At 42.7% G+C, this 18,715-nt stretch overlaps 2 protein-coding genes across 9 annotated transcripts in view; one reads left to right on the forward strand and one right to left on the reverse strand.

Moving 5' to 3' along the window:
• Nucleotides 1–7,603, forward strand: part of MYNN (myoneurin) — a 17,712-nt gene extending 10,109 nt beyond the window's left edge. For 3 of the 4 annotated variants that reach the window (XM_006018731.3, XM_006018732.3, XM_006018733.3), the window contains exons 5-8: nucleotides 444–622; nucleotides 974–1,057; nucleotides 1,707–1,793; nucleotides 3,713–7,603. In XM_006018731.3, coding sequence (XP_006018793.1) covers nucleotides 444–622; nucleotides 974–1,057; nucleotides 1,707–1,793; nucleotides 3,713–3,981 — 619 coding nt within the window. In that variant the 3' untranslated portion in view covers nucleotides 3,982–7,603. Of the gene's footprint in view, nucleotides 1–443; nucleotides 623–973; nucleotides 1,058–1,706; nucleotides 1,794–3,684 lie in introns of all 4 variants that reach the window. The other variant, XM_014517497.2, reaches the window with a different exon arrangement.
• Nucleotides 7,604–9,921: 2,318 nt separating this feature from the next.
• Nucleotides 9,922–18,715, reverse strand: part of LRRC34 (leucine rich repeat containing 34) — a 17,018-nt gene continuing 8,224 nt past the window's right edge. For all 5 annotated transcript variants that reach the window (XM_025198031.1, XM_025198030.1, XM_025198028.1 and 2 more), the window contains 6 exons: nucleotides 17,730–17,858; nucleotides 15,256–15,351; nucleotides 13,725–13,879; nucleotides 12,397–12,552; nucleotides 10,646–10,772; nucleotides 9,922–10,357 (listed from right to left, as the gene is read on the reverse strand). In XM_025198031.1, coding sequence (XP_025053816.1) covers nucleotides 10,154–10,357; nucleotides 10,646–10,772; nucleotides 12,397–12,552; nucleotides 13,725–13,879; nucleotides 15,256–15,351; nucleotides 17,730–17,858 — 867 coding nt within the window. In that variant the 3' untranslated portion in view covers nucleotides 9,922–10,153. The remainder of the gene's footprint in view (nucleotides 10,358–10,645; nucleotides 10,773–12,396; nucleotides 12,553–13,724; nucleotides 13,880–15,255; nucleotides 15,352–17,729; nucleotides 17,859–18,715) is intronic.

Here is an 18,715-nt window from a genome sequence, read left to right on the forward strand (position 1 = left end):
CTTCCCCCAGCCTGTGATTGAGAGTGCCTTCTGGCAAGGCTAGATCTCCTGTTGCCCTTGGTCTCCCATTGCTGGATTAGCAAAAGCACACTGTCGGTGGAGTGTACAGAACATCCTTTAGTGGTGCTGACAGCTTTCATGTTATATTGACAGAACACTTCCCTCATTCCCAGGACTGACCCGTTGCTTGTCCCAGGCCCTCAACTTGATTCAGCAGCAAGTAAAATCAGTGGGACTCTTTCTTCTGACATTGACAATTAGAGTGGGCCCAGGAGAGAGACATCTCCACTTGAGAATCAGACTTGAATCTTTCTCCTGATAGGCCACACATTATCACTGTGTAGAATTTGAGGAGTAAGGTCCTCACTTGGAGGATGCAGGGTTGCTTTAACTGCATGACTCTTCTCTTGCATGGGATTACCCAGTTGCATGTCTGTTCACAGGAAGCACAGCGGGGAGAAGCCTTACGTGTGTGACAGGTGTGGCCAGAGGTTTGCTCAGGCCAGCACACTCACGTACCATGTGCGGCGCCACACCGGTGAGAAGCCGTATGTGTGCGACACCTGTGGGAAGGCATTTGCAGTCTCTAGTTCTCTTATCACCCACTCCAGAAAGCACACAGGTAAGGGGGTGGGATGGCAGGGCAACGGGCCAGAATTGGGCCAGGAGAAGGGGTGGCCGAGTTGACAAGATGAAATAAGTCGCTAGTGACAGTGGGAGTCCCTAGAGCAGAACTGGAGCAAGTGGAGTTTTGGAGTCTGCATTGGTAAGAGCTGGACTTGTGCAGGAGAAAGCACCAGTCACCCAGCAGCTCAGTGCTTGCGTGTTCCCCTCAAGACTTCATAGTGGCAGAAATCTAAGTTGTCCCTGTGGTTTAGGGGGCTTTCAGACCCTTGCATGTTAAATGGAGTCATTTATACTTTATCTGTGTGCCTGTATAGCAGAATAACCAGCTTTTTGTGTTTTCCTTTAGGCGAGAAACCATATATATGTGGCATTTGTGGCAAGAGTTTTATTTCCTCAGGCGAGCTTAACAAACACTTTCGGTCCCATACAGGTAAGTTTCAAGGAAGGTGACCTCATCAGCTGGGAATATTTTTTCTACATATATCTTCATATTTAAAATAGGAATAGTGGGCTATACAGGAGACATAATAGGGTTCTCATATGTACCTATGTGTTAAGTTTAAAATTGATTAGATACTGTTTTTGTTTTTAAACTCTTGTAGATCTAAGATACTGACTCTTTGGCAGGGCTGGAGTTGGAATCTCTTTATCATGAGTCTGCCTGTCTATACACTCTCTCTCTCTCTCTCTCACCCACCCTCCCCCTGCCGCCCCCAGGAAAACTGATATTACGATCCTGCCCTGGAGGTATTGTACTGTACCATCAAATGCACGTGGGAACTGCAGTAACATTAAGGACAATGTCCATGGTTGAGAATTTTAGTTTTCAAACAAACATTTAGGCAAAGAGCTTTGTTCATGTCTTGCCTTGATTTGATTTAAACACCAGAGTCAGTCACTGCTTTCATCTAGTATTGCCTGGAAAGCATTTATCTTGAATACTTTTTTTTTTTTTAAGATTTAGTTCACAAAGCTGTTAAGAAAAACTGAGTGGTAGTTATTTTCTTATTGTCTTAGACATTTTAGAAATCATTTCTGTAAATGTAATTTTTGATTGTAACCATCAAACCATTTTTCAGGAGAAAGACCATTTATCTGTGAATTGTGTGGAAATTCTTACACAGATATAAAAAACCTGAAGAAGCACAAAACAAAAGTTCACACAGGTGAGTGTTTTCTTGTAAAAATGAAAGTAGAGTAAAGTGCATACAGTGATGAGCATTTCAGTCTAAATGCAGCCAGCCAAATCAGAAAAGGAAAGATGTCTCTGGGATCTTTGCTTTAATGGCAGCCAGACTTTTCAGATGATAACAACTGAAAAAAACTAGGGGTGCACCAATAAAGATTTTTTTGGCCAATACTGATGGCCGATTATTAACCAGCCATATTGGCCAATACCGATCCGGTTGCTAATATATACTCGGCAGCTTGGAGAGCAGCATCCAGCCAGTAGGGGGGGGGGGTGCAGATTGAGGCCCTCACAGTGAAGGAGGGAATGGGGCTGGGGAAGGTGCTGCCCAGCTGGGACAGGGCATGCAGGATAGAGCCGCAGGTGGCTCATTCGGGGGGGCGCGAGAGAGGTATGGAAGCGGGGAGGAGTGGCTCCCAATGCTGCATGCACTCTGGGGGAGGCATAGGGGGCATGTGCTCCCCCAGATTTGTGCGTGGAGTGAGGGCAGCCTGCTCACTGCAGCTTCTTCCTGGCAGGGGGGTGGGGCCGGGCCGGGGTTGCACTCAGGGTGGGCGGAGGCAGGGTGGGCAGTGCTGGGGGTGGTTATGGGGGTGGGTTATAGCCACCCCAAAATTCACTGTAGCCACCCTGTAGTCCTCCCCTCCCAGCCCAGGCCCCCCGCTCTGTCCCTGGCTACCCCGTAGTTCCCCCTTCTGGGGCTGCCGCCACCTGCCCCAAGCATAGCCCTGGACCAGCCTCCCTTGCTAAGAAGAGCTTGGCACAGCCCGCCCTCACCTCACACACAAATCTGGGGGGCACATGCCCCCTTTGCGCCACCAAGGTGTACTCCTCTTCCCACCCCGTGACAAGCTGCCCATCGCTCTGTCCGTCGCTCCATCTAGGTAGTGCCTGCCCCATCCCTAATTCCTCCCTCACCGTGGAGGCCTTGATCTGCCCTCCCACACCCCTTCCTTCCCCCACAGACTCACCCGTGGATGCTGCTCTCCAGGCTACTGGGCTGCACTTTTGGCCATGTGCATGCTGCGGCTGTGCGCATGCATGCAGCATTTATCTGAGACATTATCGGCCATGTTGGCTAAAAAAACTCTGATTGCCAATAATGCCAATTTTCCTTTTATTGGTGCCAATACAATATAGACCGATGCATCAGTGCATCTCTAGAAAAAGCAAGTTTTAAAGCAGTTTTGGAGGAATTTTTAAAAACAAGTTGCAGTGATATCTGAAGTCTTGACTGAGAAGTCATTATGCCCAATAGGGAATAGGTGGCAAGAATTAATATTTAAAGCTCTGTTCTTTTGGCTGACTAAACTCTGACAGAGATTGCTGCACTTCCCTGAATCCCATTCAGCATGGGTCTGCCTCACCTTCTAATAGCTCCCTGGGGGACAGATTTCATTCAAATGAGGCATACACGTTCCAAGAATTATTCTCTTCAAGGCCCAGTGTTCTTTTCATAAACTGTAGAAGATAGTTTTTTTTTTTTATATAGTCAGAGGTAATCCTGGTCTGAGCTGGATTAAGAGGCACACAAGCTCAGATATACAGCTGGTACAGTGCTCCCAACTGGGCTTACCATTCTAAAAAGATTTTTTGGATATACCTAGTTCCTGTTTCAGATTTCATAGGGTGGCATTGTTACAGGGCCTGGTGAACACTTTAGTTGTCTAATTCTGCAAGGGGTCAGAAACAAAAGGGGTCAGACTCGATGATCTAATAGGTCCCTTCTGACCCTAGAAATCTATGAAATGTAAAAGGTTTGTATTGTCACTCAACTCACCCTTTCAGTTGATTTTTCTGTTGCTAGTGAATGTTTCTTCACATTTATTATTGGCATTTTACTTTTTCTTCTACAATAAATGTATTAGTCTTGTTCTTCCCCCCCCGGCCCTTCAGGATCTGAAAATCCTCCTGAATCTAGCACAGTGGATAATTCCTTCAGTGAACAAGAACCAGTTCAAAATGAGAAGAGTCCTTTGTCAGAGTCTATAGACGTGAAGCCTTCGGAAATGTCTTTACCACTTCCTCTCTCCATTGGGACAGAAGACCATCAGATGCTGCTTCCTGTAACTGGTAATCAGTCTCCTTCCTCAGAAACATTACTGAGATCTACTGTGACTGGATATTCAGAACCTCAGTTTATTTTCTTACAGCAGCTGTACTAACTCTGTGCAATATGGAACTAACAAGGCAATCTAGTTGTGAACATTATTCAGGTCATTAGTAGGATGAACGTAACAACAGCCTGAACAATGCTTTCGAGTTGGATTTACCTTTTTTCCTTCCATTTTTCTGAGTGAAGACACTTGGTAATGCAACTACATAGTGCAGTGCTGGTTTTTATTTCTCGTTAAGTTTTGCTAATCTAGAATCATCAGGTTTGTCACTGACAGTAGACACTGATGGTTTTTAGGAGGTAATTCCTGTTCAGTAACACCTGCCTTAAGAATTCGATTAAATATGTAAACATATCCAGTCTTCGTGCTGATTGTGTCACAATGTCATTTGTGAGCAGACATTTAAGCCATATAGTTGTTGCTCTTAGCTTATTTTAATGAATTTAGCTCAGAGGTGCGGTGGTCCTACTGGATTGCCTCGTCCGGAAAAAAAAATAAAAATAAAAAAGACCCAACTTTATCAGCACACTTAATTTCCCACATTCCCACAACCAGGGAAGAGGGGAAGATGAGAGAGTTGAAGATGTTCACAAATCTGTCATGGAGAACACATCTTTCAGAAGCAGCTTTTTGTGTGCACTTCCAGGTTGAGGCTAGAACAAAAGCTTTGTGCAAGTCTTTTGGCAAGGCAAGCAAGGAAGATTTTCTTTTGAGGCAGGAGTCAGGCCAGACAGCATGGTATCTTTGAGCCAGTCCTTTCCAAGGCTTGGATTCACTTTCAGAAATGAGTTGATTGCCTTAGCTGTTGTCTCTCCATATCCCTGAAACACCTCAGGGTTTGACACAGAGGTCAGAAGCTAGAAATGGAAGTGTAGTAAATCAGGTAAAAAAGCTGTGTTGACTTTACTGTGTGAAGGAAGGAACTCATCCTTGTCTCTCCATCTACATCATCATGATAGTATCAGGGCCTGGTAGTGTTAGGCATTGTACAGACCCAAGAGAGCAGACAGTGTCTGCCCTAAAGGGTTTAAAGTAACGAACAATGAATTCAACCCCACAAGTATAAAAGTAAAAAGTAAAAGACGAGTAACTGGAGGCCCTAAATTCTGGGGTTACACAGAACAGGTTCTTACTATCCCAGGCCAGAATTTGGTAGAGCACAATAGAAAATAATAATTAAAAATAAATACATAGTCTAAGCATTGAAGACTCATCCAATGAAGAGCTATGTAACTAGAAGTGTGTTTTCTTCCATCATAGATTGCACCAGTGATATTTTTATTTATTTACTCCTACAATTTTGTTCTCATTCATGCCTTGTGTCCAGGCCTCAAACAGAAGGTAGAAGACGCCTTATAATACAGTCCCCTCCCTTGTGGAGCAGAGGTCTTATGAAAACTTTGTGGGGGAAAAATTATCATAGAGAATATCTTTTAATTACTCCACAAAAGGACCCCTGAATCCTAGGCAAGGCTTTGTCTTTTGTCACTTTCTCAGCCTATTCTTTGTTTCTTGTCATTTTCTCAGCCTATTCTTTGTTTCATCCTCCATACATTTTTTTCTGTATCTTCTCAGCAAAACAGTTCTTTTATCCATGTGCTGATCATCTTGTGTGTGCAGCGTGTAACACTAGTATTGCTCATGTTTTATAAAACATAGCAAAAATTGCTATCTATTACTGTTGTGGACAGTATGAAGCACAATCAAGCCCCTGAGAAATCTCTTGCTGCAACCATCTACATCTCTGTATTCACTAAAAGTAGATTCCTGCTATTCATTGCATTGGCAGTCCACCTTTCCCTGTCAGCCACATCCTTCATCAATAGATTGTTTCTTTCATGACACTGGATTTTCAGTACTGCAGGGGAGTGGGGCTTTTCCCTCCCCCGCTTTTTTAACATCTGTTTCTAATTCCTTTGTAATCCTTCTAGGATTGTGGCCAACTGGTATTTGTGTGACTGAAGACTCACAAAAAAGCACAGCCTTGAATACAAGTGACAAAGGCTCACTCTGTCTAACTGGACCTAGGCTTGCTCCTTGCATTTCCTGACTAAAAAATATAGCAAAAGTATCAAGACAAGTACTGTTAAATAATTAGTATCACACAAAAGAAAAGCCATCCCACTTTGCCATCTTCTGTGACTAAGCTGATATTTGGTCAGTTCATCCTTAAAACCATATTAAAGATGATGCACAGCTCCTGCAATGTGCTGATGGTATATTAAAAAGTAATCTTGAAGAAGTTGAAGTTTAACAGAGTCATGGATTTAATGATTCCAAGAACAAGGTCAATGAGCAGATATGGGGGACAAAACAAAAAGCCCACATTCCTATGTAGAATATGCATTCCATAAGAATGTTTGTTTGAACTGTTTTTATACTTCTACAATTTTAGATTACTACTACTGTATTCTTACATTTCAGATTTTTAAAAAACAAATCAGTGCTTAGATTTATACAGGATCCAGTTTAGATATTTATACAGGTGACATTTGCTTTGTATTACTCATTTAGTTTCTTGACAGACAGGAAGATGCTGATTATTTTTTTACAAAAGAGCAATTTTAACCTTTCTTCATAGGATATACAGGCTCTACTTAGTTTTTCTTGCAGCAATAATTAGATGATCTGCACTCGAGTCTCCATCTATGAATCTTGATTTTTATCCTCAGCTTCCATTGAAGTAACTCAGCAGCTGAGAGATGATTTCTTTTAAAATATTAATTTAGTAAAATTTGGATTTTTTAAAAATAAATATCAGCAGGCATGTTTTAGCTGAGTGCAGTCAAACCTGAAAGAAGAACTCTTTACTCCGTTGCTGTCACAGTGCATGCATGTGCTTCCCATGCATCTTTGTCTGCACCCTTACTGCTCCCAAATTTAGTTTGGAGCTGGAAGTTGTATCAAAAATCTTGATGGTTTGTATAAGAAATGAATACGGAAAAGCATAGACACTTTTTTAATAGCGTAATGCAGTTAGTCAGTAGCCAAACCTTCCTTTGTGAGACTATCTGAAAAACGAAAGATGGAACATTGAAAATTCCTTTAAGAACTTGGAAAAGAGCCTTAGGGAACACTTCCAGGGTGATCTGTGTTTCAGTGAGGACATCTTTTTAGTACTGACTGATGCAAGTTTTGCTGGCAAGGGCTTGAAAATTTACTCAAATAGCTATTTCAGAATAAACTCCCTGCATGGATTCTCATTTGGGAGAAAGTGTGTCCATCTGGGGTCTCCCACCAAAATAACTATTCCGAAGGAGCTGTGCCAGTAAATGTAAGCAAGCACCAAGTAAGGACCCCAAGACTAGGCTTTAGGAGAAGCTGTTGGTAACACTTACAGAAGTAAGTTTAGATAAGGACTAGTAATTGATTTTGGTTAAGTTATTTCTGGAGCATTTTCCTGTATATACAAAGTGGTTTTCCTCTGTTATGTGTACATAGTTCACCTTTTGTTTTTATAATCCCTGTGGGGTTTTTGTACATACTTAGCCTGCAGCATTTTATGTTAGATTTTAATAAACTGTTTTGTAACTTTCCTTCACCCTGTGTCTGCTCTTTCTGGAGGAAGAGAAATGTAACTACCAGAAAACAAAACACTGCTGTATAATGTTAGATGGGTCACAAACAGTCTTCAGCACAGCATACGAAAACACAGCAGGAGTTACTTGGGATAAGCATTATTCATCATATTATCATCTGACTACCAAATTCCCTTGGTACAAGACAGCATTTTGGGGCTGCAGAAACAGTTTAAATACTGTTTAATAGAACTACTCTTAAGAGCAAGAAAAATAATTTTTAAATGGACACTTTTTAAGTATGGAGTTAAACTTTTCAAAGAGGAGAGAAACTCTGTAAAAGAAATTCACTGAAAAGTCTTTTATCTTGTGATATAAAACACACATCACCACAGACATACCATCAGCAACAGCTTTGTTAGTACAAGCCTACTAGTTACTGAGGGGAGACTCGGGAGACCAGAGTTGTCCGGACACTGTTCATAATTTCACAGCAAACAAGAAAAGCCTAGCATATTTATAAACTTGTCCTGGCCCCATTTTCTTCACTTAAAAAGACAAACTCAAGCATGCTGCTAGCTTCTGCAGCTCTCAGCCAGTATGGGAACATCTAAAGCAACTAAACCACCTCAATTCTATTGAGTCTATTTTTCATCTTTCTTATGCTAGGCTGCCCTTTATCTGTAGGGCCTTTTTTCCAGCTTGGCTTTAGTTTAGCAGCACATCTGCTTTTTGGCAACTGACTAATTTATAGGGGACGTGAACAACTGAGAGTCTAAGCTGAATTGCTTCCAAGAGCAATACAGCATTGACTAAAGTAAGAAAAGCCTTGTACAGCCTTGGACATGTCTGATGCCTATACAATTCTATATCTGTAGGATAGTAATGCTGTGACAATGAGTTAAGACAATAAATAATACTTGCATAGCAGCTTTCTAGGTGTCCCTGATGTTATCCATCAGTCTCTTTGCCTCATCTTGAAAGCCTGATTTTTCTTTCCAGTGCACAGGTTTTTCCAGCAAAGGATAATGTAATTATTTCAAACAAAAATGTTGTGCCCTGCTTGTTTAAAAAAAAGCAACAACAAAACAGTTGCCTTCATATAAGTTCTCCGTGCACGCTAGCACTGTCACAGCTGGCTGCCTTTGGGCCTACAGGCAGGCTTTTATGCAGCAGATGTCTCTTTGGGCCTGTAAGCAGGCTTTTATGCAGCAGATCTGTCCAAGTGCACCTCAGGTTCCCCAGGGCCAGGAGAGAATCTCATCGGTCCATGCTTCTGCAAAGCAGGGGGGAGCTGATGGCCCTGCAGCAGCTCTTGCACAGGGAATATTCCGAGTACTCCTTGTAACAGCAGGTTTTGTAGCCACTCAAAATTGGTCCCTGTGGGTGTCTTCAGATGAGAAAAGCTGGGGCAGCATGCTATGCAACTTCCCAAATTCTCCCTAATAATTTGAGCTCTGTACCCTAGTGCATGCTAAGGCTAGGGTTACCAGAAAGCCTGCCATCCAGCTGATGTGCTCATTTGGTACATATCTGCCCAGCCACGCCAAACAACTGCACAGACCCCGTACACAGGTACACACCTGTTTCACCCGCACAGTAGACCAATGTTGTTCTCTGTGATGACAGACAGTTGCAAAAGAGTACATTTTTCTTCCCTGGCATTTTCTGACTGGCTGCTGAGTTTGTGGTGATGGAAAACTCATTGCAAGAGCTTTTTATCACAATTTAGGCATTATTTAGCTACAGAATAGTGCATTCTACCTGTATAACAATCATTACGTTCTACAGTCATTTGGAGCTGTTTTTTTATTTCTCATATTTTTCAGGTGTGTGTTCATACCCTGCATAATAACTTCCTTATGAAATGACATATGTTTTGATACTCTCAGTGAAATGCAAATGACACCAAGCTGGCAGGACTAGTAGATACACCAGAGGGTAGGGCTAGCTTCAGAGACACCTAGGCAAATTTGGAGGATTGGACTAAAATACATTTCATGAGGTTCAATAAGGACAAGCTCAAAATGGACAATATGAACCAACAGCGTGCCCTTGTTGCAAAGAAAGCTGATGGCATACTGGGCTGCATTAGTAGAAGCGTTGCCAGCAGATCAAAGGAAGTGATTATTCTCCTCTATGTGGGAGTGGTGAGGTCACATCTGGAGTACTGTGTTCAGTTTTGGGCCCCCCCACTACAGAAAAGATGTGGACAAATTGGAGAGTCCAGCAGAGGGCAATGAAAATGGTTAGGGCACTGGGGGGAATGGAGTTTATTTATAGTCTGGAGAAGAGATGCCTGAGAGGAGATTTAATAGCAGCCTTCAACTACCAGAAGGGTAGTTCCAAAAAGGATGGAGACTTCTCAGTGGTGGCAGATGACAGAACAAGGAGCAACGGTCTAAAGTTATAGCAAGGAAAGTTTAAGTTAGATATTAGGAAAAAACTCTCTCACTAGGAGGGTAGTAAAGCACTGGAACAGGTTATCCAGAGAGCCTGCAGAATCTCTATCCTTGGACGTTTTTAAGCCCTGGCTAGACCAAGCCTTGGCTGGGATGTTCTACTTGGGGAAGGTCCTGCTCTGAGCTAGAGGCTGGTCACTAGATGACCTTCTGAGGTTCCCTCCAACCGTAATGTTCTATGAATGAGACGTTTCTGTTTTATTTCATATATGAATATGAACTTATTGAACTGCTACCTGCTCACAAATGTTCTGAAACTGCTCCTATTGCAAGACTGGCATTGGCATCTTTGTTAACAGCTGGCCCATAACTTGGTGTCCAGTAGTAATGCTTTTTCAGGCCATGTGAGAGTTCTGCAAGGTATATGTGCCCATCCACTTCATATGGATCCACATCTGTACAATTTGGTTTCAAGCGTCCAGTTTTAAGTAAATCTGAAAATGCCTAAAATAAACAAACACAAAGAATTAAACTAGAATATTCTACCAGAGTATCTACCTCAATGCAGATCAGGTTAATATCGCCCGTGCTGGTGCTCAAGTTTATCACATGTATATATTTAATGTCCTATAGTCACTTGGCATAAGAAAGCTATTTTGCAACTATTAGTTTTATAATGAAATGGGATACAGCTAATAACACACCAGCTATACTAGTAAACTACAGGCAGCACATGAGTTGTATGGCAGAGGGGATAACTGAAAAAAGTTCAGCAGTGAAGAAAGCACTCACCATGCAGGTGGCCTCATCAAATTTGTTTCCCCAAATATAGATGTAGGAAAGCACTGTGTTTGTTTTCAAAGCATCGGAAAGAGCAAGAAGTCCTTTTCCACTTATATTGTTGCTCGCCACTGCTAACCTAATAAATAGAAATGAAGCATTAAGCAGCATTAATTATGCAGACTCCAAACTACCCAATTTCTACCTCATAACTTTAAGTACAATGATGTGAAACAAATTAGCAACATGGAGATGATTTTTTTAGTCCAACTCAGTAAGTCTTATACAAGCCCAGCATTGTTTCTCAAGGCACTTCCTTGACTTGCGTGGCAAAGCTACCGACTATTTCCTCAGTGTAGATAACCTTTTTGCCTGGTCTCATTTGTCTTCTCTAAAGCACAGCTCTGGTTTCCAGTCAAGTTACAGCTTTGCCCCAGGTCATACGGAGAGTGATTTTTGTAATTTCCAGAGGCACCTAAGCCGACTCCTTAGTCTTTCTCGCTAAGACTAATGGCTTCAGGCAACACTGGTGATTGGTTCTTATATCCAGCCAAAACATGGCTTTTTGAAAGACCCAATGTTTACCTGGAGGAGAGATAATAAACTTTGTCCTATAAACAGGCTTCCAGATATCAGAATCTGAACCAACGGAGGCCTGGTGACATAAACAGGGTCTGTGCAGTCATAAAGATCCTCATTTGTAGATCCTTCAGCACAACCAGTCCCTAACTCTCGCAGACAAAAAAGGAACCTAGACCCAAGCTCTAGTACCAATTTTTATCAAAGAACCACTCTAGCAGCTTACTTTGCTGAGTAGATAACTGTGGAAAATGCTAGCAAACTGATTTTAGATTCAAACAGGAACAAAAACTTGCTCAAATATCAGCAGTGGTCTGAGAGGAACTCCTGTAGCAATGGATTACACCCAGAGAAACAGGCAAGGAAAATGGGGGGTGGGAAATTATGTACTTTACCTAGGGCTGACAGTACACTAGAGGGTTAGGAGCTTGGACAGGTATGTGTGAGGGGCTAGAGGATGGGTATATTTGAAATTTCCACTGTACTGTGGCATTTGGAAATTTGTTATGGGGTAAAGGGTTTGAAAGCAAGAACAAAGCCTTTACTCAAGGTTTGTTTGGGGTTTTTGTTGGACAGATGGTGAAACGGGGGAAGGGAACTAAGGTTTTTCAGGGCAAGTTTTATCATTGCTGTGAAACTCCTACCTCACACTCTTCCCCCTGCTTGTTTCCAGCATTCCCTTTCCCAAGGGAAAGGTGATTGCTTGGCTTTTCTTCCGTGGGGTAAACCAACAGTTGAGTAGCCCAGTCATCAGACTTTGAACAGCTCCCTGGGGCCAGTTTTACTCTACAGCCCTTTGGCAGCTTTGTAGCATCAGGACCCTGAGGAAATATGAATTGTGATGGAAGTAGCTATGCTGGCAAAAGGCCCCAGCATTTATGCTGGCATGGTAGATTAGTGTATTCCTCCTGGTGTAAACCTCACCTGAGTGGGGAGCATTCTTTAGACCAGTACTTTGTTGGCCCTGCATAAGCCCAGGAAGAAAAGTCATGGAATATCAGAATCAGCAGCTTTTACTGCCTACTTTACCCCCGATGCTGGATTTTGGAAACTGTTTGACTTCAGTTTTGATTATGAACACCTATATGATTTCCTCAGTGCTGGTATGCACTGCCACATCAGATTTTCTGATATTGCAGGTGTGATCACTGGTAACTTATTTAAGGAGTCTTATGTATACTAACGCTTGAAGAGTCCCATTGTACAAAGCTAAGGCTTCACTCAGATAGATAGCTCCATCATCTTCTATCCTGTTGGAATGAAGATCTAGGATTTCCAGGGTTTTGTTCCGTTTCAGCAGTTCTCCCAAAAATTTCACACCATCACGAGTTACCTTATTGCTGGAAGAGACATAAAAATGGAATACTGCAGAGAAATATGCTGTGCGACTCTACAGGCTGAAAACACCTTAACAAGCTGCTGAATGAACTATTCTGAAATTTACAGTTGTTGATCTAATACCCAATCTGATTATTAACTCAATTATTCACCTAAACTAATAGATTAAAGGAATTTCTGCTGCCCAGTTCTGTCTTGCATTTCCAGAGATCAGGTCCTACAGGTTACACTGAATTCTAATTTTGAGTTTTTAAAACTTCTGTAGAATGATCATGTCCAGCTGGCCGATTAGGATCTTCTATCAAATACATTTTCCCCCTGTTGGTGGTCCAATCACTTGGGGCTTGAAATTATAGAAAAGTAGGGCTGGAAGGGGCCTCAGGAGGTCACCTAATCCAACCTCCTGCTCAAAGCAGGATCATCCCTGTCAAAACCATCCTAGACAAGTCTTTTGTCAAAACTGTTCTTAAAACCTCAGAGAACAACCCTCACACAAAACTACCAGGCACAAAACCCAAACATTAAAACAACCTTTAACTTGCCCTAGGTGAAACAGGGGACAAGGGCACTGTCAGTATCCTGCTGGTGCAAAGACAGGAAGATCTGAAATACGCCAAAGGGAAACCAATCTCTTACCTAAGCATTGTGAATTTAGCATTGAACTGCAGCATTGCCCCCAGGCCCTGACAGTGCAAGGGGGCAGAAGGGTAGGAGAAACCTCTGGCTCTCCTTCCATGGCCCATGTAGAAGAAGCCTGTGGCTCTCTTTCCATGGCCCACGGTCTCATTGTACAGTAGGCCAGCTAGGCTGGGACAGGAGGAGGATCGTGTGCTCCTTACAAGGGTGTGGGAAAGAGCTCCCCCACCTATACGGTGAGGTATTCCAGGAAGCAGTGCCCCTCTGTGAAACTGGTGCTTCCTGGGGCTCTCTCTGGGGCAGGGCAGTTCCCCAGCACCTCTGGGGCTAACTGAATGTTGCCCATTCTCCTCCTATGGCTTCCAACCCAACTCTCCACCTCATATAGACAGTCAGAGACTGGTTGAGAGAGAATGGTAATAAGTGCTGAATAAATAATCCTCCTGCCTACTAGATGTGCGCTTCACTGAACAAAGTTTTCACCAGCAATAATATGCTTGGTCTTTCTATAACAAGAAATAGGATAGCAATCACCTACCAGCTGAGGTCAAGGTATTTCAGGCTGCAGTTTTCATACAATGCCTCACACAGTCGCTCCACACCAAAGTTCTTAATTTCATGCTTGCACAAATGCAGCTCAACAAGACAAGAGTTATTTTTCAGCATTAGAGCTATGTGAATTGTGGTATCTTCCTGAAAATACAAACTCAGTTTTATTAAACCCAAATTTTAACATGGGACCTTCTCTTGGGGCCAAATTCCTCCTGAGCTATGTAAATACACCACCCCTTTCCCCAGTCAGCTGGAGATAACAAACAGCAGCTTCATATGCAAGACAAACAAAGTGATCCTTCCACTCTGCTCATCAGGCCTCGGCTGGAGCAGTGTCCAGTTCTGGGCACCACATTTTAAGAAAGATATGGACCAATTGGAGACATTCCAGAAAAGGACAAAAAATGATCAAAAGTCTAGAAAACAGGATGAGGAAGGATTGAAAGAATTGGCTTCATTTAGCCTAGAGAAGACTGAGCAAAGACATAACAGCTTTCAAATATGTAACAGTTTTAAGACAAGTAGTACAGGCTTAAAGTACAAGAAGGAAGATTTAGGTTAACAAAGACAAAAAACTTTCTAGCTGCAGAAACAGTTAAGCACTGAAAAAGATGAGCTAGTGTAGTTGGGGAATCTCTATCACTGGGGGTTGTAAAGAACAGGTAGAGCTGATCCTGCCTTTGGGTGGGGGATGACCTAGATGACCTCCTGAGGTCCCTTCCAGCCCTATTTTTTTTTAATGATTCTATAACAAAAACCAGAATCAAACCCAATGATTCTCATCACCTCATCTCAGCATTAGCCTATTACAACATGTAAGGTCTCCAAGAAATCTACTCCCTGATACAGCACACAGGACTTACGAGGGCAGGCAGCTAAACTCTAGAAATACGGTCTTAGCTAGGCAGACACTGCAAAGTTTAAAATGGAAAAAAGTGCAAACCCCTGCAGGGATCCATCTACTGTATAAGAAGTTATTAGCAGTTTATTTTGTACCTATACATTTACCAACCAAACTATTATAAGCTAGTAATAAATGAATATCTAGTAGAGGGGAGAGAGCACGGACCTACAATATACCACAAGATACATCAGAAGTCATGGCCATCAACTGCTCTGTAATAGCTGCTCATCTGTACGCTCTTATCCTGTGCTAGACTGGGGTAACTTAACTCTCCTTCACTGAGGAATAAACTGCCATTATTTAGCTTCTACATACCATGGGGTCACAGTGTGCACGTGAGCACTTACTGATGTGCAGTAAAGTTCCACCTTCTTTTAACCCATGGTAATTGCTTACATGTCCAACTGCTAGATCTGTTTAAAAATCACACGTTTAGTTAAGCTGGTGCAGCTCTGGGTGCAGATTTTAGGCACAAGTGGAAAAACGATGCAAACAAGCTGCAAACATTAATATAGACAGGGCCCACATTCTCCTTCTGATGTCCGTAAATCCATCTGTATTGGTTTTATTCATGCATCTCTTTCATTGTACTGATACTGTGATATGCGCTTACCTCTTGGCTATACAGTATAGGACGGTTTAGGCTGACTGCTTTGATTGCTTTGTTTTGATTTAGGACTGTTGCCATTGCCACTAGACTCTGTGTACCCTGAAAATAAAAAGAAAGAAATGCTACAGAGAAACCTGTGCAACATGCAAGTCAAACTACATACCTCCCTAGGAAGCATTTTCAGAAGGTCATGAACTCTAACTCAAAAGGGGTTAGAAAGGCTACTATTTTTGGTCCCATGTATCTTAGAGATATTCAGGCCATCTTCCTCAGCATTACTGAAACAGATGTGTACTTCTTTCCAATATTACCACCGATAATCATCCCAAAAAAGGCCTTTAACTCAGCAGAACTGAATCAATTGGAACTAATGACTAAAATACATGTTGCAAATTCCTTAATTTGGAAAATTAGACAGTAAATGGCTAAATCAAAAGGTAAGAGTAACACATCAAAAATTGATGTGTGTCCATATATTTGACCATGTAGTTCTGGTTTTCACAACCTATGAAAAATCTTACTGTACTAGGAAATGTTCTGTGGTGTATTTGATAAGTCTTGGCAATAAGAACTCACCACAGTAAACAGTCTGCTAGTAATTAAGTTTACACAAAGTGGGTGTCACCCTCCCAGTGTGGGGATTAGTGAGGTTCTACTATAGGTGCCAAATATGGCCTTTTATTGCCTCCTCTCGTTCCCATCTTCCTACCTGTAAAATATTCTGATTTGGCAAAGAAATACTAATGAATGGCAAGTCTGTTCTTATGGTCTCATACAACAAAATCCTTTAAATTCATTTCAGTTGGGCATAAAAGTAAACTTGAGAGCCTCTCTCCATGAGAGACTGTTCAGAAATCCCTCTTCCCTTTACACACACTCCCTATCTTGATCCAAATTAATTTTCAAGTGTAGACAAGCCTGTTGCAGTTTTACATAGGTGTTTTACCTGTCCTGACATCTCAAATATATGGCCCATGCGACTTTCACCCTTTGAAAAGGCATTTTTGAAAGCCTGCAGGTCTAGAAGGTTTAAGTGTTTTGTATCTAGCATTCACTGGAGCAGAGACTGGGACTGAATGCTGTGAATTCGTGCTGAATCATGCTCACCCTCTCTAGCTCAATTAATATTTAACCATTCCAAGAAAAAGTGGAGCAGGTTCCAGAGGAAGGCTGCAGAACTCACTATCCCATAACAACCTTTGATGAGAAAGCATTAGAGGATACAGCTTACTTCATGAGGGTTGTGAATCCTGATTGGACTCTGCAACCCAGAGCAAGGTTTCTAATGTCGAGAGACATAGGTTTCAAAATAGAGCAAAAGCTCTGTTATCCGGCACCCATGGGGAATGGGGGGTGCCGGATAACCAAATATGCCCTGTTACCTGAAAGGCGTCTTTGACTGGCCAGGCTGCTGCCCCTCCCGCCACGTCCGGTGTGCCAGGCTTTCACTCCCTGGCGTCACTGTGCCAGGTGACAGGCAGGGGGGCTCAGCACAGGCTGCTTTGCCCCAGGCCGTGGCAAAGCGGGACTCAGTGAAACCAGAAGTGTGACTTCCGGTTTTGTTTTTGTCGTGTCAACCGGCATGCCGGTTAATAGAGCATGCCAGTTAATAAAGTGCTGGGTAACACAGCTTGTACTATACATCATCTTCTCAGTGCTTTCTCCTGGCTAGGTTTGGTAGTTCCCTGCTTTGGGTGCTGGTTTTTGAGGATTCAGCTCTAGGTGCCTAATTCCTCCATGCATTGAATAGAAAGCTTAGGTACTTAACTCAGAGAGGTGGCAGAGCACTGAAACGTAGGTACTGTCAGGTTTGGGGGTCAAAGGAACCCTGAGGAAATAGAGTTCTTTCATTTCCATGAACTACATGAGATGTAGATACTATAATGAATTATAAAAACTAAATCTCACAAAAGATTAGCAGACACAGTCTAACTCCTCTCATAACTACCTGGAAAAAAGAACCGACAGAAGCTGTACAGTACTACAGCATAGTCCCCAATATATACTCTGCGGCAGTGGTTTTCAACCTTCAAGGCACCCCTCTTGTTAGCTCTTAGTTTTCAATTAACGCTTGCCTTGGGAAAGATGATAAAACAATTTTTCTGTTGCAAAGAACTCAGAAAGACCACAACAGGTCAAAACGTTTTTAACACTATGGATTCCTATTTGAAATCTCTGGGTTTATCTTGTGAAACATGTTTGCACAACTGTGAAAGTGCTAATGTTTGGGGCACCCTTGAAAGGATCTCAAGGCACCTCAGGGGGCCAAAGTACACCAGTAAAAGAATCACTGCTCTATGATCTATGCAATGTGTCCTGCTAAATGCAACTGGCTGATTGTAACAATACTTTATGATGCCAAGATAACAAAGGCAATAGATGATTAATCCATTAATTAAACACTATTCCACCTTGGTAATAATATCTTTAAAAGAGTACAAGTTTGATGGTGATGTTGAAAATCTTATTTTACTCACCAGATCACAGTCTCCAAGATCTAACTTCTCTAAGGTAGAATTGACTTGCAGCATTGAAGCAAAGTACATTCCACCTTTGTTTCTGATTTTGTTGCCCGTCATTCTCAGATATAGGAGCGCTTCATTCCTCTAGGCAAGAAAATTAAAAGGATCTTCCTCAAATCCTCCAAATGTGACACTACTTTCTACCTGGGATTTATGAATGGATATCACTTTCTGCAAGGAACAGTTCTAATGGATTACGCTGGCTAAACAGCTGGCTGGATCTTTCCTGAGAGTGCTCCAAAGTATAAGGATTTGGAGCATAAGGAAATTCTAAATTATTTAAGGGTCTCTGTGTTTCCAGTGTAAACTCCTAATTTCCATAGGTATGTTAAACCCCAGGCAGGCAATTATGTCTAAGCTGAGAGCCCAATTGACACAAATGATAAACAATTACAAGTAGAGGTGCACCGATACATTAGTCCGATATCGGATCGGCACTGAAATAAAGAAAAATGATTGTATTGGAAATCGGCCTGATGTGGCCAATAATTTGACCGATAAATGCCCGTTCACATGTGCAGCCACAGCACAGCACGCAGGCAGCAAGGAGCACAGTCTGGCAGCTTGGAGAGCTGCGTGCAGCTGGTATGTCTGTCATGGCAGAAAGGAGGGGGAGAGGGAAGAGGCATGGGGGTAGATCAAGGCCTCCGTGGTGAGGGAGGGAGTGGGGCAGGGGCAGGTGCCACCCAGCCAGGGCGGGGCACAGGATGGAGCAACGGCTCATCCAGAGGTAGAGGGGGCAGCTCCTGCCACCGCACATACCTTGGGAGGGCATGGTAGGTGTGTATGCCCCCGGATCTGCATGGGGATAAGGGTGGGACTGCAGCCGCAGGGTGGGACTGTGCTCAGGGCTGTGCTCCTGGCACATGGGGGCTGTGTTAGGGATGGGTGATGCTGGAAAGGGGCTGTGAGGGGGCTATGGAAAAATCTGGGATGGCTCC

This window comes from Alligator sinensis, unplaced genomic scaffold (genome assembly GCF_000455745.1).
Source record: "Alligator sinensis unplaced genomic scaffold, ASM45574v1 scaffold787_1, whole genome shotgun sequence".
In the NCBI taxonomy this organism is placed as follows: domain Eukaryota; kingdom Metazoa; phylum Chordata; order Crocodylia; family Alligatoridae; genus Alligator; species Alligator sinensis.